We start from the raw sequence: 23,502 nt of genomic DNA, 5'->3' as shown, positions 1-23,502 counted from the left end.
TTCTACTCTGTTTTATTGATCTGTCTGCTTTTACGTATGGCAGTGTCACACTCTCTTAATTATTTATATTACATTTTCAATTAATTGCTGATATAGATTAAATGTTGATCTCATATTAAGCCAATTTGCAGAACTTTTTCATTCATTTTTATTATTTGTTGCTTCCTTGAATTCTCCAAGTAAATTGTTACATCATCTGCCAGTATGGGCAATCTCTGAATCCCATTCTACTGCCTTCTGGAAGGGTTTCATAACCTGTCTTGGGCTCACTAGTTTATTCTACAGCTCTGTCTCTTTGTTTGAAATCCCCCCATTAGGAACCTTATGTAGCTTAATTTTAAACTTTTTTTAACTTTAATTATATTTTTTATTCTCAGTATTTCCAATTGGTTCTTTTGTTTTGTTTTGTTTTTTTGTTTCTGTCTTACGTTTCAAAAATGTCCTTATCTTCTTAGGGAATTTTTTTTTTTAACTTTAAAGTCTTAATCTTTCAGTTCTATTAGATTAGTTTTTTTCTAGTATTAGTTCTGTTTTCGTTTTCTTCCTTTGATTACAGGGCTTGCATTTCTCAGAGAGTTTGTATTAATATCTTGGCTAGTCATGAACCTGAGGGGCAAGGTGACACCCCACCTAGTTTCAGCTCTTCCAGGTGGATCACATTGGTGCAAAGAGGGGGCCTTATGACAGTTATAATCTGTACTTACCCTGAATCCCTTTCCCCCCCCCCCCCCCCCGGCTCAGTTGCCCCAGACCGTGCTTCTATCAGCATCTCCATTGCTCCATTCTACCTCCTTGGTGCAGAGACAGGGCTGCAGAGTGCAGAGGGGGAAACACGCAGACTTGTTAGTGACTGCAGGCTCCCCATTCCAGCCTGGCCCACATGTCACCACTGCCTCCCCTGGCACTGGACTGGAACTGGGTAGATCAGGAAGGAGCCAGCCTGCAAAATGAGAATGAGAAATGGCAAACTTAGAAAGCTCTTCTCAAGCCTGTCTCCCATCACTAGCCCTTGGAGTTTTCCCCACATCCCAAACATAGAGACATGCACGGGGATCTCGAAAACTCCTATTACACTAAAGGTTTCTCATGGTTTTTTGTTTGTTTGTTTGTTTGTTTGTTTTGCGTTAGAGTTTAATAAATCTCAAGGCCTGCTCAGCAACTTTCTAACCTGGAGTATCTCCGGTGCTGGATTCAGGGGACAGGGGCAGTATCCCATACTTGTTTTTGTCTTGTCAGGAGCCCATGAATTTTCCTTTTTTCCCCACTTTGAAGCTAATGATTGGATTCACACACACACGCACACACACACACACACACACACACACACACACTTAAACATAGTAGCCCTAAACGTCTTATAAGTTCATAGCTTTGGAAGTTGTTTCTAAAGGTATTTTCATATGGTTATTATGAGTATCAGCTCTAATAAATGCAGTGTACCTCTCCAAGTCCAAATTCCCTAACATCAAATGGTTAAAGTAGAAAGAATGCTTCTTTTCATTTAAATAGCAACAAAAACTGAAAGTCAACCCCATAAACAAATGTTCCAAGAGATTTCTAGGTGGCAGGTGTTATTAAATTTTTACATGCATTACATCGTATGATCCTCACATGTAATAATTCTATTAAAATCCCTTTTACAAGGGAGGAAATTAAATTTCAGAAAGCTTAGACAAGTTGCCCAAGATTATATTGGTGGGAAGTGACAAAAGCCAGGGCTGAAACCGTCAGTTTTTTTGCCTTCTGCCTGGCCTTTGCATGGGTTCTAGGCATTCTAGATCCAGATTATATTTCTTAATATTTATATGCATGCAGGGGACACCATTCACTCAAAATACCTTAGAATGAGCTTCTGTTTGGTCATGCAATCTACCTACCTCCCAGTAGAATAATAATTTCTCTGAAACCAGATAAATAAATGAAAATAATTCATTGTATATTTGAATATCTGTCAAGTTCAGGGAGTAATTTTGGAATTTCTGGTGCAGTCCCTGGTAGACCTTTAACATAGTATCTGGAGTGGTTCATACAGGCAGAATAAGTAGAATAGGCAGTTCTCCTTTGAGCCAATGTCACTTTACAAAGAGATTATAACATAATGTTTGAATCTATGAAAGGGGATTACTTGCAACAAGTTATGTGGTGGAGATGTTTCTAAAATCATGCCCTAGCTTTCTTCCAAGGCTCAGTTTATTTCTCATAGCAATATAGATTCCTGGTATTAAACTGGAGTTTGACCATGAGAGTGAAGTCTTAGCCATCTTATATTGAATATTTTATTATCCAAGCTTAAGAGTGCTAGGTATATGAGAACTCAACAGTCTAAAACCTAGTAAGTGTTAATCATCCCAGAACCTGTGTTCTATAAATTTTTTATGTAATGAAAACAGCCCTGATATTTAATTACAAATACTGACTGAAAGTAGATACAACCCAAGTTGGGTGGTGCTTTATTACCTGGAATTCCAGCTCCCTGAGATATACTCTCAGGGCCTATAAATATTAGAGTAAATAGGAATCTTTTAAAACATCATTTCAAATGATTTAGAGAGAAACATGTACTCAAATTTTTATTTTCTGATTGTTGTACTTCCACAATTTAAGCTTTAGAAAATGAGTCTACAGCTCATCAGCCAAAACTCAAGCAGAGATAATTTGGTTGTCTATAAGAGGTATAAACAAGATAATTGAAACAAGATAAAAGATAATTGAAAAGGAATGTTCAGCAATATCAAGGGTGGAATTTGGCTTCCAAAATGGGAGGAAACATGATTCAAAGTGTCCACTATTTATGTTGTATATATTAAAATGGTTTAGACTATGAAGAGTCTCAGATTAAAAAAAGAAAAAGAAGATCATATGTAAGATACTGGAAGAATGTTGTTCTTCCATAGCAATGTGCTAATTTACTTAACATATTGAAATAATAAATATCTTCTGGAGGTTACCTATTCTAAACTCACAGTTAAAATTCCAAAATCAATCTTTAGAGAACTAGTTGAGATAAATATTAAGAGCAATAGGTAAAATTTACCTTCATGGAGTAGAGTCTTTTATTTGAGCCTCCAAACAAGAACAGGACATAAAATGTATTCATGTCAGAAATGTTGATGTCAGAGTATTAAAATGAGAAAAGTAAAACTGGACAGCCGAGTCAACTTACTTGGCATTGTTGCAGAAGAGAAGGGACCAAAGACCCAGAATTTAACAAAAAAAATGTTGTTTGTAAGTTCTGCATTATGCGAATGAAAGAGGGGCATGTTCACCAGTCAGAAGCTGGGGACTACCCTGCCCCAGTTCTTTAACTCATCAGAATTACAAGTCTTCTCGATACATGAGTCAATACTGCCTTTTCCGAAGAGAACTGCCTTGTTAACACTGATTGGGAAGGATCCTCATGATGTTCAGTGAGGGAAGATGAGACTGGGAAACTCACAATAAAGAGGAAGGTAGCCCTTGCCCTGTTGGCAAATTTTCCAAAACCTAAAAGAACATTTGCTACATGAAGGATTGCCCATAACACACTTAACACATTTAAAATCTATAAATCCAGGGAAATAAAACATTGTAGGCCTTTAGTAAGTCACACGGATTGTATGGGGGTGGGAAGGTTTTAAGGATTGCTTTCTTAGTTCTGATTTTTAACTTTTTGAATATGCAACATGAATATATATTTAGCATATAGTTTATATATGCTATATATATGTATATATATAGTGACTCATAGAGGAGCTGTTTTCCTCATGCACATCCTCTACAAATGTGAACTCTTAGTCTCATCACAAAGTGAAAAACCCTAGTCACTTGCATGAATCTGAAGATTTTCTCATTTTCTTTGGGAAATGATATCTGAATTATTAACTTAACATTATAATATGAGACATTAAAATTGTTCTGATTTGTAATTGGTGAGAAGGGAGCTCTATAGCAATTTGTCAAGAACATTTGAGACAGTACCTTTCTACTTAGTTGAAGATTTTATAAATATCGTAAGGGCATTCTAAAGTGAATGGAACAATTTTTTTTAAAAGATTATTTATTTATTTATTTGAGAGAGAGCATGCACCCACACGAGTGGGGGGAGGGGCAGAGGAAGAGGGAGAGAGGCAGACTCCCCACTGAGCGCAGAACCCTATGTAGGGCTCCATCCCATGACCCTCGAGATCATGATCTGAGCCAAAATCAAGAGTCCAACACTCAACTGACTGAGCCACCAAGGCTCCCTACTAATAGAAGAATTTTTAATGTTTGCCATATATGAAGAAAATGTTTCTTACCTTGTAGCATTCAGAAGGAGTTCCCTATTTAACTATGAAAAAATACTAAAAATTTTATTAGATGACTGTCACTCTTGCAGCAAACTATTAGAAGGTGATTTGGAATGGGGAGACTAAATGGAGAGAAAATACTGGTTAGAAAGTCTCCATATGATGAAATGAAGAGAAAAGCAACTATGTGTTGAAAAACCCTCCATAACCCATAATAGAGACTACAGTATAAAGATCCAGCAACTGAAGATATTTCCGTTTGTTTTTTTGTTTGTTTTTGTCATTACTGTCACCTTTATCTTTTTTTTATTCTAGTATTCAGTGATCTCAGAACGATTTTCGTGTTTAATTTTAAATGGAAATTTGATGAAGTCAAAAGAACTTGAGACACATTAAAATTATGTTGACATTACAGTTTCAAAGTAATGTCACTGAGGCAATTTTGACAAGATAATATTCCCATTTTTTAGTTTACTAAATCATACCTCCATATTGTGACCAACCAAATGTTTTTCATACTAATATTTTGGCAGCAAATTGCCTTTTTCAAACTTTGTTCACAGATATTTCTTACTTAAGAAATATATTCCATTAGAGAAAGATTTTGAAGCTAAACTTGATGTACACTTAATAATCATCTGAAAAAATACAGGAAAATTAATATGTTTTTGTATTATTTTAAATCTATACTAATAAATAAAAATGTCCCATTCCCAAAATCGATATTGTCAATATTGTTATCTTGAAAACAGTGAGATTACCGTTGATTATGCCATGTCTCTTTAGATAAATTTACAAAGAAAAATGAGAGTCACTGGTGTGATTACTCAAGGAGCTAAAAGGATTGGAAGTCCAGAATATATAAAATCTTACAAAATTGCCTATAGCAACGATGGAAAAACTTGGACAATGTACAAAGTAAAAGGCACCAATGAAGACATGGTAAGACTGACTTAACATATTTACTTTAAAAGTAAAGTTTCATTAATAATCATTGATTGCCAAATAGTTACTGAGTCTTAAACAGAAGCCTTATGTTGTTGCAAATACATTTGTAATTTTTTTTTAATTGGTCTAGTAAGGTGTAGGGTGTAAGGAGTTTTTCCAAGTTATAAATGTACAGTGGCTACTGTTTAAGATTTTCTCAGATTTTAATTGGTGGTTGTATAAGCACTTTATCACAATGTTAACATAGTCCTGTATATGACAATTTTTATTTTTAAAATAGCTTTCAATTTCATTTTATTGCTTTGACAGATTAGCACTCGCCTTAATCAAGTAAGTACAAATCAAAATTACTATTTTTGAAGAAAAAAATTATTATTATTAACAAAAATACCAGGTGATAGAAAAGATGTATGCTTGTATATTTCATATTAGAAAACAACTTTGTTACTCAGCAGAATATAATATGTTAGAGGAAATGAATATAATATTCAGTGTCTATTTTGCCTTTTCATATGATAGTCCTAATTTTTTATCAAATTTTCCTCAAAAGGTTTAATTTTAAAAATATCAGGACTGCAGCTCATCTCATTTAAAACCAAGTGGTTAGACTAAACTCTAATAAATTTTATGAAAGATTTTCTAAGTACTTTCTTAAGTGAAATTAAATAAAGTTTTCTGATTACTAAGCTATATGAAAAGTAAAAGAAGAATGAGATTTAAAAGAATTAAAAATAACACATTTTAGCATCTAATTTTTAGAGGGAAACACTGTTTTTCACTGGAGATATATATGAAGGCTTTGATTCTCTCATCCAGTGATCTGGGACTGACTGATAAGAGAGTAATCTTGAGGAATCAGACCCTGAAGCATCCCTAAGTCTGATCATAGCATTAGAGAGACTGAGTAATCAGAAAGTACTAGTGAAGACCAGTTCCTACAAAAAATAAACCAAACCAAACCAAACAAAAACACCTATAAATACTAAGTAGCATGAACGGATGGACCCAGATCAAGTTGAAAGGTTTAAGATGCCCATTTCTCAAAAAAATAAAGAAGCACTCCCCTGGCTCTGAAGGACTGACCTTAAAATCAACAAGACCATCATAGTAGAATATAGATTATGCCATAGACCACAATGGTTTATAGCTTTAATTAGGATTTTTATCTATAAGTTTTTTATCTATAAGTTTTATATTTACAGCTGAGGACAAGGAGCTTCCTAAATGCTCCAGATCCCCAAATTGCTTAATCCAATTATTGAAGCATTATGTTGAATAGGATATAGGGTCAATATATGAAAATAGGTAAAGCTGTTGCAATTAATAATTTTAAACTCTATATTATCTCTTTACCCAGGTGTTTCGTGGAAATGTTGATAACAACACACCTTATGCTAACTCTTTTACACCCCCGATAAAAGCTCAGTATGTAAGACTCTATCCGCAAGTTTGTCGAAGACACTGCACTTTGAGAATGGAACTTCTTGGATGTGAACTATCAGGTGAGTCTTATATTATCTATTTCTGTATTTTCTTTAAAGAAAAAAACACATATTTGTATGTAGTCTACTACTAATTTGCCATTTTCCAACACTCATAGATATTAATTTCTGCTACAAAATGTCTAGGGCATGCTTCATTGAGAAAATGTGTGTGTGTGTGCACATGTGCACGCATGTGTGTAGGATAAACAAGTTCTAAAACAAGAATAGAATTAATGTGGAAGGAGCAGTGTATTTCAAAAAAGTACAACAAATTCTCACTGGAAGCTTTTGTCAAATTTAACTGTGTCTTGTTTTTAGGAGTAACTATGATTTATGTTTTGTGACAAAAGTTCAGCAAAAACAGGAATCTGCCTGACCTCATAAATTGCAGTTATGTTTAGGGTTTATGGCATAGAGGAGTAAGCTTTATCTTTGTCCATCCACCATGAGAACTTGGTTTTATTTTGTTTTGTTTAGGTTTTATGAAACATGTAAATTTATCATTCCTCTCAGGGAGGTAATACTTCAAAACCATGATAGCTACTATAAATTCATTCTGAGATTATTCTTATCTAGCAACCTGCTTATTGTACAAACAGTGATTATCCAGCTCAAAGATAAATCTATCAAAGGATTCAGAGTTAAATAATTCTTGTCTTCCAGGACCATCAGTACCAGATATAAAGATGAAGACTTAATGTGTGGATCTCACAGTGGTCCCATTTCAATATAGCTAGATTCTGAACTAAACAAAAAACCTTGTCTAGGCATTTCACTGTTCTATATTTTTGGTGGTGGTTCTTGTATTTCTAGCATCAACATTTAAAAACTATCTTTGCCACTATGCTCTGAGATTATTTTGTTCAAACAGTTGTTTTGTAGAAAGCCAAAATTCATGTGTGCCCCACTTTTTAGCATGAAAAACTTTATCAAACTTAAAATAATGCCATTTAGCTAAAAATACGAGGACACATCTGTCCAAATGGACAACTGAGAGCTTTTTATTCATATCAAGAGGTTGTACAGACATTAAAATGCATGCTTTATATTTGTTTCCCTCCTTAGGTTTATTTGTGGTGCCAAGAAAGAGTGATTTTTAGCAAATAAAAGTTACTATTAAAAACAGCCAAACTTTAAGTGAACCCATTACATTTAAAGGAATTAGAGACATTTGGCCAGATGAGTGAATCTATTTTGAGAATCACATTTTCATACTATATATGGGCATCGTTTATAAAGTAACCAGCATATGGTTTTAGTACCATTAATTATCCTAACAATGATGTTTTCTTTATTTTGGTAATTCGAACCAGCTTATTGACAGCCAGAAATCTCAACAGAATCATTGCTGTGCAGTGTTTATATTACATGTCACTCTGTCATCACAGGCCAGTGTCATCCCTAAGTCATTCATCATAAAGCAATCAAGGAGAAGCCAAGCCCCGTGGTTTTTAGTTATTTAACATTGCCATCCCCAATTCTCCAGTCTCTTGATTCATAGGGGTCAGTCTCTCTTACATGGCAGAGTTACGCCCCCAAGGTATGAATATATTTTACTTTCAGGTTTTACTGGAGGTTACACCTGATACTTTACAGATTTTATGCTCTTAAAAAGAACATACCCCATCTTCCAATTCCACAAATTGATTTTAAACTTGCATGCAGAGGATAAAATCTCTCAGTGGATGCTTTTAAATGCTAGGGCACCTCACTCTAGAAATAATCAATTTTTTTGTTAATACTTCATTTTGTTCAGGTGCTGTCTATTCTCGTAAAAGTGTTAATCTACACAGATGAAATCATATGGATGGGAAGGAAAATTTGTGGTGTAAGGCAAATTGGCAGAGAGGTTAGCTGTAACACTTGGAAATAAACAGCAATATAATGTGCCAGATGATTTCCCACAGTCCCCTGCAACGCCGTTAAGCACAAGTCTGCCTTACTGTATTCAATAAGCTGTTACTAAGATCTCTCAGCCTGCCCAGAAGATCAACAGTTAATTTTTTGCCAGACACTTAAAAAAGAAAATCCCCTAAATTCTCTGCAAAGGGTATGATTTAAGATGGTTAGAATGAAATGAATCATGACTGTAATTAGAGGAGGAATAGTGATTAATTCATCCATTCTTTGAACAAATTATTCAGCACTTGCTCTGGGCTAGCTACTAGACAACAGAGTGGGTATGAAATGAATTCTATGACGAAGCAGAAATGGTCAAAGTAAAGGCATCCGACTTCAAATATTATATCACAAAAGGAGAAAACAACTTCCCTTTCCCTTGTATCTTTCTGCAAGCCAAGCAGTTTTACAAAGACTCCAGTATCAGGGCAGGGTGAGTATGGGGGGGCGGGGAGTTGGTCATAATAGAAAAGTCAGAAATCTATAATGCAGGCAATGCGTGTTACCTTAGAACTGCCAGCAGATAAATGGCATGTCATTAAGATTTTGGAATTTTCTAGAATCTTTGAGATTTGTCCTGCAATTTTTCTCCCTCAGAAGTTTTATTTAGGAATTTGAACTATTTTAATCCTGAGACTTATGGTCTACGTCTCCTACACCTGAATTCCAATAAGACTTGTGCTAAGGCACACAATTGGCTAACCCTCCATGTCAGTTTTGGCCATGTTTGCATAGGAGAGGTATTTCCTAGAAGGTGGAGGTGAAGCCAAACGTGGAGAAGCTTCAAGAAGGTAGTGATCTAGATTGACTAGAACAGAAGCAATTAATTGTAGTTAAGAATTATTTATCATGAGCAGTTCTAAGCCCTCTCTCTTAGAGCCTGGACTTAAAACAGCCTAGTTTCAAAAAATGCAACCAGGGGCGCCTGGGTGGCTCAGTTGGTTAAGCGACTGCCTTCGGCTCAGGTCATGATCCTGGAGTCCCGGGATCGAGTTCCGCATCGGGCTCCCTGCTCAGCAGGGAGTCTGCTTCTCCATCTGACCCTCTTCCCTCTCATGCTTTCTATCTCTCATTCTCTCTCTCTCTCAAATAAATAAATAAAATCTTTAAAAAAAAAATGCAACCAGTCCTACTACATTATTTAGTGCTTATTGGTCTGCTGATCTGGGTACTTAAGGTTGTTATGTGTCAGAATGAGCTTTATGGAAATAATAAGCATAGCTAACATTTACTGAACGCTAGCTATATGCCAGACTGTTTCTAAATACTTTATTTAGCTAAATAGATAAATAAATATATAAATAAATAAATCTTTATTTAGCTAATTTCTTTGGACACTTTTTGAGGTAGGTTCTATTATTACCACCATTTTACAGATGAGAAAAGGGAGGCATAAAATGGTTAAATAATGGGTAAAAGGTCACACAGAGAATAAGTGGGGAACCAGTACAGTACAAGGCGACGGACCTGATTGGAGAAGTCCCCCTTTTCATCTTGGCTTTCTTGATGATCAGACTCATGTGTTCTTTGGTCAAAATGTAGCAATTTTACATAGGAAGACTCAACTACTGACTAATATGATAATAGCATCGTGCTTCCTGTTATGAGCTTTGTGAATGGAATTTTGTCACAGTTGGAACTCAAGATTGGGAAGTTGTGTGTACGTTTCTTTGAGAAATTGTGTGTGTGTGTGCACATGCACGCATGTGAGGACGTATACACACAATTTCCCATTGACAAACCCAAATTTCATACCATGTCAAAACTGAAAACATATGTGCCGATTTGAAAATCTTTCAAAAATATCCAATACTAGAAGTTACTGAGTATGATCAAAATGTAAGTTTTTATAAGAAGGCTTGTGCAATAGTGATTTTTGCAAGAATTACCTTATTTTCTTTTATTATCTATTACTTTAAATTCTATACTTGCATAGTGCCTGGCACATGGTACACATTGAATAATTATAAGCTTCCTCAACGTCCAGAAGAAGCCATGTTGGTGCTATAAGAATCAGTGATAAAGATTAACAGACAATTCTCAGAAAACAAAATACTGTCCAGTTTGAAATATACCATTGGAGTGGTTTGTGAAAATGACTTTGTACTGAGGGAATTTTCATTTGCAATATTATGGAAACAAATAAAAGAAAACCAAATATACTTTGTGGGAAAATGTTCTTTTTTAAAGACACAATGAAACTGTTGAAAACCAGAGAATAGTCATGAGGCTATCAGTAATGAGACGAGAGAGCATTTCAGCCTTGTTTTCATTTTGCAAAATCATCTATCGCAGAAAAGTAGTTTGAATTGTCTGCCTTGTTTTCAATTTTTCCAAAATATATTCAGACAAAATAGCCTGAATTGGCTATCTTGTTTTTCGATTTTGTTCCAGATTTATTTCTGATTATAGCCTTTTCTGAATTTAGATGCTTTCTCTTTGGGGAAATGAATAGCATTATGCTTAATCTTCTTTTGCCCACCCAAAATGAACGTAGAAAACTTGCAGGGTAATAAATTATTTTTCTCATGGAGCCCTTCTCATTTTCTTCCAGGCTGTTCGGAGCCTCTGGGGATGAAATCAGGACATATACAAGACTATCAGATCACTGCATCAAGCATCTTCAGGACTCTCAACATGGACATGTTCACTTGGGAACCAAGGAAAGCTCGGCTGGACAAACAGGGCAAAGTGAATGCCTGGACCTCTGGCCACAATGACCAGTCACAATGGTTACAGGTAATATTTTCAAAAACTGTTTCACCAGTGCCTGCTCCTCTTTCCTTAGATTTCCTGTTGGTTAGGTGAATGTCAGAATCCTTGCCTTCATTCTAATTTAGGTGTACCTTTTTCTTTGGCTTACCTAAAATTGGTAAAACAAAAATTCCTTATGAAGCCATATCCATGGACTATTTTTACTGTGATGTTTATTTATAGATGCTTCTGTCAGACTGATGCCCCAGATTGTACCAGATCACAATATACATAGGTCAATTCAATCGATTATGAAAGCATTTGCATTTTAACTCTCATCTGTCCTAATGCTTCCTGTTGGTATTGGTTTGAAAGTGCCACAGCAGGATTCCAGACCACCCTGAAATCATGCGATTGACCTGCAGATTGTTCCCACAGAATCAGGACTCCTGACTTATTAGCTCTTTACCCGTGGTTGCTAAGCAATGGAGCAATTTGATTACATTCTCATAAGAGACCTTGCTAATAGAAGGAAAGCATAGACACTGCAGAGTCTATTTATCATTTGCAAATGAAGTGCAGTTATAGTCAGTGCTTTTTAAAAACAATCTTCTTGAAATGCATTTATTGTGGAGTACTTTTAAGTATGCACAAATTTGTTAATGTCTTCTGTGGCAAAGTAAAGTAAGACAGCTTAATTCCATGATGAGGTCATTTTATTTGAAAGATATGAGTTCTATTATGTATTTTTATGCTGTATCCATGAGTTTCAAAACTGTGGTAATTCATTACATTTCTGAAAATCACAAAAACAATTATAATAGCAACAAATGTTACTCTTCATGGAACCAGAATTTGCCACCTGAGTCTGTTCTAAGTTACCTGAAATGTCCAATAGAGTCTTCTCAATAGAAATAGTCAATTTTCTCTTTACTTTCCCCTAACATTCTATCTGGATCTCTATTGATCTGGAGCTTTATTGAGCTCTTTCATTAGCTATTATGCATTAAGGATAATTCTGTGTGTTTTTCTCCTTTTAATGTTTAAGAGCTTTTTGAAGGAAGGGTGTGTGTCTACACACACACATACACACACACAAACATACACACACACGTATACACTCACACGGTATATTTATCTTCTCGCCATCCCCTCTGCCCCCTCCCTGATCTTGGCTACCACCCCCTCACCTGGGTTTTGCAGAAGCCTCCTGACCAGCTTTCCTGTTTCTGGTCTCACTCTCTAAAAATCCATTTCCCAAATTGTAACCAGTGAGTGCATTTTTTTTTCTAAAATGCAAATATGATTCTCTTACTCCCTTTCTAAAACCCTTCAATTGCTCCCTATTAGCCTCAGAATAAAGTGCAGATTTCTTAATATAGCCTCGAAGTTTTTTCTTTTTTTGGAGATTTTATTTATTTATTTCACAGAGAGAGACATAGCGAGAGAGGGAACACAAGCAGGGGGAGTGGGAGAGAGAGAAGCAGTCTTTGCGCCGAACAGGGAGCCCGACGCGGGGCTCGATCCCAGGACCCTGGGATCATGACCTGAGCCAAAGGCAGATGCTTAACGACTGAGCCACCCAGGCGCCCCTAGCCTCAAAGTTTTTGCGGGAGTTAGCCCCATTTCATCTCTTACCACACTTCTAAATTTGCTTCACTTTCTCAAACCAAATGTTCTCTCTTTCAATGCCTTTATAAATGTCCTCTTCCTAGAGGAAAAGAATGGAAAGAGCACCTCTACCCTTAGCATCCCCTGCCTTGTGTGGCTGACGTCCTCAGCTGCAGTTTGGATGTACTTTCTTCTGGGAAGGCTTTGCTACTACTACCAGCTTCATCCTACCACGGTAGTACTCAGCTCTCCCCTGAGTACTACTGTGTCCTCAGTAATTCCCTCACTGTCCATTATCACACTGTATTGGAAATTGTGTTCTCAGACTCAATTGTTTGCTCCAGGAGAGATGAAACTACATTTGTCTTTTGTGACTTCTCAACTTGTTGTCCAGTACCTAACTGAATACCTGTTATAACACCTGACATGATAGGCATTCAATAAACATTTGTCGAATGAATGAATAAGTGGATAAATGAATAGTTCAAAGTGTAATTCAAATTATTGATTTAGGCCTAGATGGCATATCATTCTGGTCCCTAACTGGTAATATCCTCAAATTTTAAAATAATATTTGAAATAGAAATCTAAAATGTCATATTAGGGGCTCCTGGGTGGCTCAGTGGGTTAAGCGTCTGACTCTTGGTTTCCACTCAAGTCATGATCTTGTGGGCTGTGAGATGGAGCCCTGTGTCAGGCTCCTGGCTCATCGGGGAGTCTGCTTGAGAGTCTCTCCCTCTGCCCCTCCCCCCCACCCATGCGTGTGCTCTCTCTCTAAAATAAATAAATAAATCTTAAAAAAATAAAATAAAATCTCATGTTAAAGATCTAGTCTTTATAACACAGGAACTAAATTTTCATAATACATAGACTTTATGAAGTTTTCAAGTTCTTAATTCGAAGAAACCATGGAAAAACTTTTTCCATTTATTAGACTTGGATGGCAAAGTTAAACTGGTTCTTTGTTGCTGTATAACATTTTATGTATTGGAAATATTCTAGTCATACCTCTGATTAACTAGATTTAGCTAATTTTATTTGTGAGTCATAATGCCATGTGGAATAAGACAAAATATCTTATACCCCATAAGTAACTCAGATAAGCTAGTAGACTCCAGAAATATCCACATGAAAGGATTGCTTATGGCAAATATCTTTAGAAAGATAAAATAAAACAAACATTTTTTACATGAATCAGTGTGTAATCTTCAATCCACACCTCCATCCATCACTTTTTTTAAGATGGCTTTTCAACTGTCTTCTTGAAGTCACTTGCATGCTGAAATAGATTCATTCTGTTGGTGACAGATTTTCTGTCAATTCAAGGACCAGTTCTTCCAGTATAGTGTGTTTTTTGTTGTGTCAGAACACATTCAGAATCTCCAGGGCAAGGTAAATTGACATCTTTTCTTATATTTTTTTTTTTCTTTGTTGACATCATGAAAGAAAATGCTCCAGAATTGATTATTTTTAGCATCTTCTCCTCAAGAGAATATAATCTGTTCTGCTGTACCTTGTTATGCTTGTTAGTATCTTTGTTGAAAATAATGTTAACATTTTTACAGATAATGTGTAGGGTGATTTGGTTTTGGAATTACTGATGTAGAGTCAGTTTTTATCCTTGTTTGAGACTTCTGAATTTGTAAGTTTTAGCTGTGTTTTTAACCAAAATGCATCAGTTCTGAGAAATAGCTCTTCAGAAGAAAAACCATGTCTGTCGTTTAAAATTCCCTTCCTTCATTAACAATCTCCTGCTAATTGATTTTTAAGAAATTTCTTTTATACAGCAACTGTATTTATAACCCTCTAATGATGAGAGTTTTATTTCAGTTTAAAAAGTTTTCCCCAAACCTATTTGGATAATATCTGGAAATAAAATTGCTCTAAAAGAAACCCCCCAAATGCCCTTTGGCCCAGTCATTATGTGTTTTAAGGAATTCTTTAAGATATTCTTTTAAGGAATTCTTATGTATTCAAGTATCACTTTAACATTTTATTCTTATTATTGCTCTAAGGTTTCTTCTAGTCTCTTCTATAATATGGTCAAACTATCAGCTGCTTCTCCAGCAAATGTTCTTGTGTTATTTTTTGGAAGTGATCTTACCTAACCGATTAATGTCCTTGAGCTACTGTTAATCATGAAATCATTATGCTATTCCTAGAGAAACGTGGCAAAAGGGTGTTAGGTCCACAGGCAGTCCTAGATGAGAGATATTTCTCAGACCTCAGAAAAAAGGTTGTTCCGTCACTTTGATATGTTTGATGTTCTCTAAAACTTTGAGCAAGAAGTCCTACCAGTGTGTTTTCCAAAGCCTCTGAAGGTTAAATTGCAGTTTCTGCCTTTCAAAAAATCTTTCCTGCACCTAAATTGAAACCTCATAAGCCAATCATTCCTGACTCATAGTTGGACATTCCTAACACATGGTTGGATTAGATTTTAATCCCTGTTATAAAAATAAAGTGACATTTATCTCACTGAGATTCTTTAGAATCAGACAGTTATCTTCTGTGGTTAGTTTCTAAACAAAGGACCCAGAAGTTTTGTCGTATTTTAAGGTGAATTAAATCAGACAAATGACAGAACCAAGGAAGCACATAGGTTCCCAGCAATGGATAGCTCCTTTTTTTTTCTTTCTGGTGATTTACATAATCTCAGGAGAACATAATCTGATGCCATCAGTCATAACTAAGAATGAAGATATGTATCCATATTCTTTGCTTCTTCCAATAAAATGATGAAATGTAAAATACTATACTACCAGCTCAGTTGCAAACTGTGAGCAGTGTTGATAAATTACATAAATTTGCATTAGCAAACAAAAAATTTCAAATTTCTTATCTAGGTAGTGGCAGATTTTTCAGATCTTTACCTGCGAGTAGTAACAATAATATTAATAGCTTTAAATGCACATTATGTCACTTGGCAGAGTTCTCTACAGAAATCATATTCTTACTAGAATGTTTATGTGTTTTTATGACCATTTTCAGTGGCTTTTCAACAGATTGAGTAAATTCCCTTCTTATTTATGCTTGGATTATACAAACTGCTTAAAATTCAGCATGGAATTGAGATGTTTAATGACATTCTAACAGAGGTAGGAGCATTACTGATGATAATCTTATAAATTGTGAAGAAATATTTTGGTCTAATAGATGCAGCTGTACAAGGAACACTCTAAGAATTAACTTGGATTGATTAAAAATATTTTTTTAAATAAGACATTATAAATTCTCTTATAGTGAATATATCATGCATGAATTCATTGCCTTATTGGTGGTGACTATAGAACATGGTTAAGTCACCATCCATAACTGAGTCTGGTTAAAAGTTTTTCAGATTTCACGAAGGGTAGCATAATATAAATGACTAACAGGAAGGAAAATGTCAACAGATCACCTAGGAAATGACCTTTTGGTCTATTTCATGGGACATTTGCTAATTTAAGGTATCTGCATAGTATTTCAACCAAACTAGTAGAATTAATAGAGTTGTTAGACTGCACACTTTAGTATTGACCTTTGTCAAAATTGCAGCTAACCCTACACAGCTTCATTGCAATACTAATTTTATGGAAATGTGTGAGAAAGCAATTGAATTTAAGTTTTCAAATTAACTAAACCTTATTTAATTTAGTCTGTTTCAGATTTTTTAAAGGGGGTATTCTAGCCATAAAATTCATAACTTCTTTAAAGCCATTAACTTTTCTTGCCCTTTGGACAATTTATTTACAGAGAAGCTGAAGGAAAGATTTTCAAGGCTCAAGGGACCTGTAGGCCCCTGGAAAACATTTGGCAATATGAAGAAATATTCTGATTTCTATTTTACTATTCCAAAATCTCATATATAGTAATCCATAAGCCCACAGGAAAGGTTCAGTTATAAAGCAGATCTGAAAGAGATCAAGTAATGAAACAATTTATGTATGATTATGAAACAGCCTCCGTCTTTCATAACATTAGTATATTTTGGAGTTTATGAAATGAGTCAAAGATGTCCATACTTGGCTTAGACTATAAATCATCTTTCCATTTTTTGTAAGTTTACAATATCAAAGGGAATCTCTACCATCCAATTAGGAAAAAAAAAAAACTTTTAATGAGAAAAAAATTGAGTAGTGTATTTATATAGCAAGAACTTAGAAGGCAAAGAGAAATGCAGCCAGAGTCAAACTAGTACACTGAGTGCATAGTTTGAAGTCCAAAAATCTGGTTTGGGGGGCTGACAGATCACGTCAGTATTCTAAAACTCCGTTTTTTCTCTTGTTCATCCAAAATGTGAATATTATAGGGGTGCCTGGCTGGCTCAGTCCATAGAACACACAGCTCTTGATCTCAGAGTTGTAGGTTTGAGCCCCATATTGGGTGTAAAGATCACTTTAAAAAATAAAATAAAACAAAATGAAATGTGAATATTATTAAAAAAAAAAAAAGAAAGATAACCGCCCAGGCAACCTTCCCTTTTAAAAACTCTAAGACACTACATCAAAAACTAATGATGTACTGTATGGTGACTAACATAACATAATAAAAAAAAAAAAAACAACTCTCAGACAACTAAGATTGTAGTATCTTACATAATGGTTGGCCACGTCCAAAGTAATCAGAAAATTATCAGGACCACCAGCTAATTTATGATGAAGTTAACAAAAAGACATCATATAATTACTTAGTGTTGCAGATATAACCATCTAACCTTAAAATGGTTAAGTGTCTGCCTTCGCCTCGGGTCATGATCTCAGGGTCCGGGGATGGAGCCCTGCATTGGGGGGTCTCTGCTCAGCAGGGAGTCAGCTTCTCCCTCTCACTCTCCCTCTGTGCTCTCTCTCTCAAATTAAAAAAAATAACATATATTATGCAGAGTTTATCTATTAATACCTAAACTATCCCCCCCTACCTTTCCACCTGTTCTAACTTTGCATCATTTCTATGGGTTAGTATATATCTCTCTATAAACAGCTTAAAAAAATAAGAATCCCTTAAGACAAAGCAGTGAGACATATTAGGCCATTATGAAGCACTAATACACTAACATTGACCTATAGCAAATTATGAAAAATGTACAAAACAGTAGCTTCTAAAGTGTACATTAGATTAAGTGCAGGGTGCAGTTTTGGAAGCAAGCCTCGATGGGACATGGAAATTGGAGGGAGGCTTTGTGGTTCAGAGGTTATTTTAAGTGGCTTCATAATTCAAAAATTCGCATAAATATTTTTGAGACACCTACTGTTGCAAAACACAGTGCCAGGTGCAAGGAACTGAAAGGTATGTTTGGCACTGTGTCTGCCTGCATGTATGATTACTGACGCCCTAATTGTCATGATACAACGGTCCAGAGGCAATATACAGAAATGGGGGGAATTGGATGCTTCAGCTTAGAAGTATTTGAGACCATTGAAAAGCTGAACAGCGGGACTTATAAGAATGGTGTGTGCACAGCAGGCCCATTCGTGTTTTTGTGATAATAAGAATTAAATGACTTCTGATTCCTTTGTGCACAAATAAATTTTAATTTGTGACATATTCTTTATCTTTTATTAATGAGATATAGTTTTAAAGAATAGTAACCATTCTCCTCTAAAAATATGAGCTGAAGATATGCCAATGAGTGAAACTTAGAACCTGGAATTTAGAATCAGAATACTGATTGAAATAAGACAAGCATTTGTGAAGACTTCTAAATAAAATGAAAATCTCCTCTAATCAGTGATTTTGTTTTGCCTTTAAAGGAACTCTCTCAGTGACTAAGTTATGTCTGTTTTATAACGAGGCCACAGGGAGTCCGAGAGGCTTGCTGAAGATTGCAGGGCCAGCCAGCAATAGACTGGGAACTTGAAACATGCCAGGAGGCTCATGTGCCAATTTCTACCGCAATGTTTTATAGACTGTTCAGTGAGTGAGGTGACTCCTTTTTCCAGAGAATATTGTTGGATTAGAAAGCCCTTCTTTCAGAGCCTACTGCATAGCCCTGGCCACTTACCTTGTCTGGGAGGAAGGCTTCTGGTATTTCCGTACATCTAGCTTGCCCTTTAAATCTGTGGCTCCACACTGTAAAAATTTTATTTAGTGTTGGCTGACCATTAAATACACACACACACACACACAGACACACACACACACACACACACACACGCACACGCACACATTAAATATTTTAAAAATGTGATTCCTGTTTGGTTTAATATAAAACTAGTGTGAAATAGGATAGAAATTCTAATTTTTCCTACAACTTGATGGCACATCTGTGTACAGACCCTACATTTTATAGAACGCTGCTCTATTCAAGACTCCTGGTCACAATTAAACTCACCTGCTCCAGTTGTTTTGGTTTTTCCTAAAGACCTTTGTAATTTTTTTTCAAAGTCAGTGGTGCCATGATGAGTAGGTCATCCAGTTTTCATTTACATTCATGATTAAGATGTCTCTCATTTATGAAGTATTTATTTGCTAGCTAATGTCAACATCAAATAAATTTATTTATAGCAAGTATCACATTCATTTTCTCTTTCACTATTAAACTCACATTTCTGTGGGGAAAACATGCCTCTGTGAAGTGACTTTTAAATCTCTAATGTCTTTGCTTCATGCTGCTACTGTAGTTCACTGGCCAAGTCTGTCTCCTGGGAAGTGTAGGTCCACCTAATGATGCCTGTTTCTGTATTAACCTCTGGTTAGAATCTTCTCTGAGATTTTTTTAATATGTGCATAAGGACTTACCTGCCTATCGCTTCCAATTAATTACTTTCTGGAAGTAGTATGTGTTTCAGAGGAAAATAGATATGTTTCTTGGCTAGGATAGATTGTGGTCTTAGTATCAAAGCCAACTGGAGTTTTGGCCCCTTACCCAAGGTCCGTCAAGATGTCTGCATGCTGTTCCCTCACTTTGACCTGCCCTCTGTTTCCCTGGAGTCCTGGTGTGTCTGATTCCCCTCCTCTCACCTAAGCTTCCTGTGTCCTGGTCGTTTGGTTTGTCTACTCTGTGCTTTGTTTCCAGCTCTGCCCTCTGAAAGTTGACGGCCTGTTTATGATACACCTTCATCCCTGTGGAAGGTTCAGCCCAGCCTGGCTCTCAAAGGGTCACCAAGTGCTCCCTTGACTACTGGCTTCTCTAGGTTCAGCTTGTGGCCACAACTGACTTCAGTCTTAGCTCTTTTGGTTCCCGGTTTTGACCCTCAAAATTTTTCTTTTTTCTAGATCCTCCTTTTCTTCAGGTAGTTCTACCACCAGAATTCTGCCCTTCTGACCACAGACTCAGAGTTTCCAAAAGGCCATCTCTTCCTCAGTGTGATTATGAATTGATAAAATTAGGATAGCATATATCACTCTTTCATCTTAAAACATGCAGTAGTCTAAAACAAATTAAGTTCCCTTTCTCCCCAAATGATAACTTTTATGAGCATTTCCCAAAATGCACCCTGCAAAACACTGCTTCCATAGGTTATTAAAAAAAAAGATTCTGTACCGAAATATATTTGGTAAAGCCTATATCCTCTTCTCTGTTCTTACTGATTCAAGTGAATCTTAACACAGGATCCTTAAGAGTCCAATAGGAAAGAGTTTTGTTTTATTTGGAGATATTCAAACTTATTTGATCACAGAGTGCTTTTTAAAAAAATAACTACCTTAACATCTCCAGGAACCACTTAGAATATTCTATACCAATTAAATTGTCTTTCTGCAGCACTTTGTTGTTTTCAAAGGGTTTTTCTAATAATTTTCACTGTATCCTTATAATAATCTGCATACATATAATTATTTGTATAAAGTATTCTGTCTCAAGACATAAAGAAACAATTTACAGAGGTTATATGACTTAATCCTATAAATATCAGAACTTGACCCAAAATTCCAATTTCTCTGTTTTCCATTGAGTGCCATTTTTCATGGCTATTTGCATTTGGCATCATGTAAAATGAAGTCTATCCTTAGCAACCTTTTTTTTTTCCCACGATTTTTTTCAGTATAGCCAAATATATGCAAAATATGTGTATTTGGAAGTAGGGTTTTCCAATTCACTGCATTCTTCTATTTTTGTGATAGACCTACTCAATATCACAACGTCATCAATTCTATGTCCATATCTGTACAAGCCAAGCATTTAAAATTGCCTAAATGGATTCAAAGCATTATTTTCACTTCTGTTTCTGAAAGAATGTTTCCCATAAGCTAAAGTGAGCCCGGGTGTACCTGGAGAATAGTGGACCCATGCCATGACTAAAATGGACTCTGTACATTGACCGACCACTCTAAGCAAGGAAAGTAACATGTGAACATTTCACTTGTTAAGAAACATCTCCTATGAGCTATAAAGCTTAGGTAGAGAAGTTTATGATAGTACACAAATACTTGACACTCCAGTGGTAAAAAATTTTTCTCTCATTTGTTGAAAAGTCCATTTGATAATTTATTTAAAATTGTTTTCCCTCACTTAAAGTGACAGAGGATCATCACTGAAACTTATCTTTAAATATATAATCTGTGAAGTTCATCCTCCTGCAAATGTTCATACACTTCTTGGGTTTGCCTTCTCTATGTTCATGTTATAAAGTTCTCTCTCTTCATTGTAATGAGAGAGGCTTTTGTAGCTGATGTGCATTAAATTTTAAAGTATAATTCGTATTAGGATAGTCACTGTTTTATTGTAAAATGGGACACTAAACATAAGCAATAGACATTTTGTAGCATTCACCGCTGCTGAACAATGGGAACTTGGAACTATGAAAGCATCATTGTTTTACAAATATGTTCCTTGCAGAATTTCCTCATTTAAGAAGTCAGACTATAGTCTCTTTGAATAATAAAATTTCTGTTGCTCCATAAATCCTCTCTTCTACATGGTCAGTGGCTTTTGGTAGAGAAAAATATATTCAGTAGAATAGGTTCATTTGCCCACTTGTACTATTTTCTTTATACTGCTAAAAACAGATAAAAAGCATTTCATCTAAGGTTATCCAATATAAGAAAGAAAAAAAAACCAAGAGATATTTATCTATAAGCATTACTAATTAGTATCTACTTATATGATACCTTGTTCTATAGTTTTACAATAGAAAGAATAGAATTTTATATTGTATTAATTATACAAAATTGTATTAATTATAATTGTGGAATTGTATAAGATTATTGTTACCATTTTATATGCAGCATAATTAACGAACCCAAATATGGTTAAGTGGACTTAAAGTAAATGAATAAAATACAAGCACAGGTAATTGAATAACTATTATTCTGGTTAAGCTCTGTGTCACCTTTCTCCCCTATCCCAACATCCTACCACCTATTTGAGGTTCAGCCTTTGTTTCTTTCATGAGAAGCACTGTAGTTTTAATCCCCAAAGCTATGGGTTTTGATGGCTCTCCATGAATACCACAGGACCCATCTGTTCTGTTAGGCATATGCCTGATGATATAGGAGGAGCTATATTGACAAGATAATATATCTAAGAACACTGTAGACTGTAACACTAAATGTGTGTGTGTGTGTGTGTGTGTGTGTGTGTGTGTGTTTCTACAGCTGCCTCAAAGCTCTGTAATGGGAAATAGGGGAAATTCTAAAAATAAAGCAGCTTTAAAGCTTGAAATGGGAGAAAGCATACCACCAGCTGCTTGTACCTTCTTGCAGGTTGGAATCAAAGTCATTTTCTCAAAATGTGGTTTGGAGACTTCCTGCATTAGAATCAGCTGGCATGGGCTGGCTGAAAATGCAGATTGCCAGATTCCATCTACAGAGCTTCTGGAGGCATAGAAAATGTGCATTTTGGAGTATATATGCTGGGATTCTTACACAAGATGAAATCTGAGAGAAAAGGAATTGGCAATTTATGGCTTGACTGACAAACATTTTTATTTAGAGGCAACTGTTTTAATGGAACTTGCTTAGGTATATGTTGAATTGAAAATTATTTGAATAGGAATCTAATTGCAGTTTAGGAGTAGACTATGAGGACACTTCAAATTAAATAAATATGCAGAATTCAAAAATATCAGGCTTACATTGATCTGACTTTATTAAATGAATGAATCCAACAACAAATCTTTAGCTTCTCCTACCTCTATGGGAAATAAGGTACATCAAAAATGCATACATAGAACCATATCTAAAATCTAAAACAGGGAATCTGTAATGGATTCTGTATCTCCAGTATTCTCTGGCTGTGAACCATATACATATGTATGGATAGTATTAAAACTCTAGGATATGGAATTATGGAATTTAAATAATCAAGGGTTTTTGATAATTAGTCCTTTGATATTCCTAATAATGACCATGAGACACTACCAGTTTCTGAAGTATCATTTGCAAAGAGTAAAATATGTTCAGTGAAGATGGAGTATTTGTTTTTGTCTCATGAAAAGGCCTTATTTAAAGTAGAACCTTAATGCATGTTGAAAGTCTGTTGAATAATATTTTCAAAAATTGTCAATGTGTATGTAGTTTATAGAGTAATTTTAAACTAATTGATATATTTGATAAGAAACAGTATTTCATAACTATTAGAGTGGTAGACGCTATAGAGCAAAACTGTCTGGGTTCAAACTCCTTCTCTGCCGCTAACTAGTGTGTGACTATAACTCCACCTGTTAGTGTCACAATATTCTCAC

At 35.4% G+C, this 23,502-nt stretch overlaps 1 protein-coding gene across 2 annotated transcripts in view; it reads left to right on the top strand.

Annotated features, from left to right (window-relative positions):
- The window catches only part of EDIL3 (EGF like repeats and discoidin domains 3), a 415,865-nt gene that overhangs the window by 309,570 nt on the left and 82,793 nt on the right, over nt 1-23,502 (top strand). For both annotated transcript variants that reach the window (XM_027606749.2, XM_027606748.2), the window contains 3 exons: nt 5,055-5,210; nt 6,574-6,718; nt 11,154-11,338. In XM_027606749.2, the coding sequence (XP_027462550.1) occupies nt 5,055-5,210; nt 6,574-6,718; nt 11,154-11,338 (486 nt within the window). The remainder of the gene's footprint in view (nt 1-5,054; nt 5,211-6,573; nt 6,719-11,153; nt 11,339-23,502) is intronic.

This window comes from Zalophus californianus, chromosome 5 (assembly GCF_009762305.2).
Source record: "Zalophus californianus isolate mZalCal1 chromosome 5, mZalCal1.pri.v2, whole genome shotgun sequence".
In the NCBI taxonomy this organism is placed as follows: domain Eukaryota; kingdom Metazoa; phylum Chordata; class Mammalia; order Carnivora; family Otariidae; genus Zalophus; species Zalophus californianus.
The sequence above is the reverse complement of the archived record's forward strand: the minus strand, read 5'-3'. Positions and strand labels throughout refer to the sequence as shown.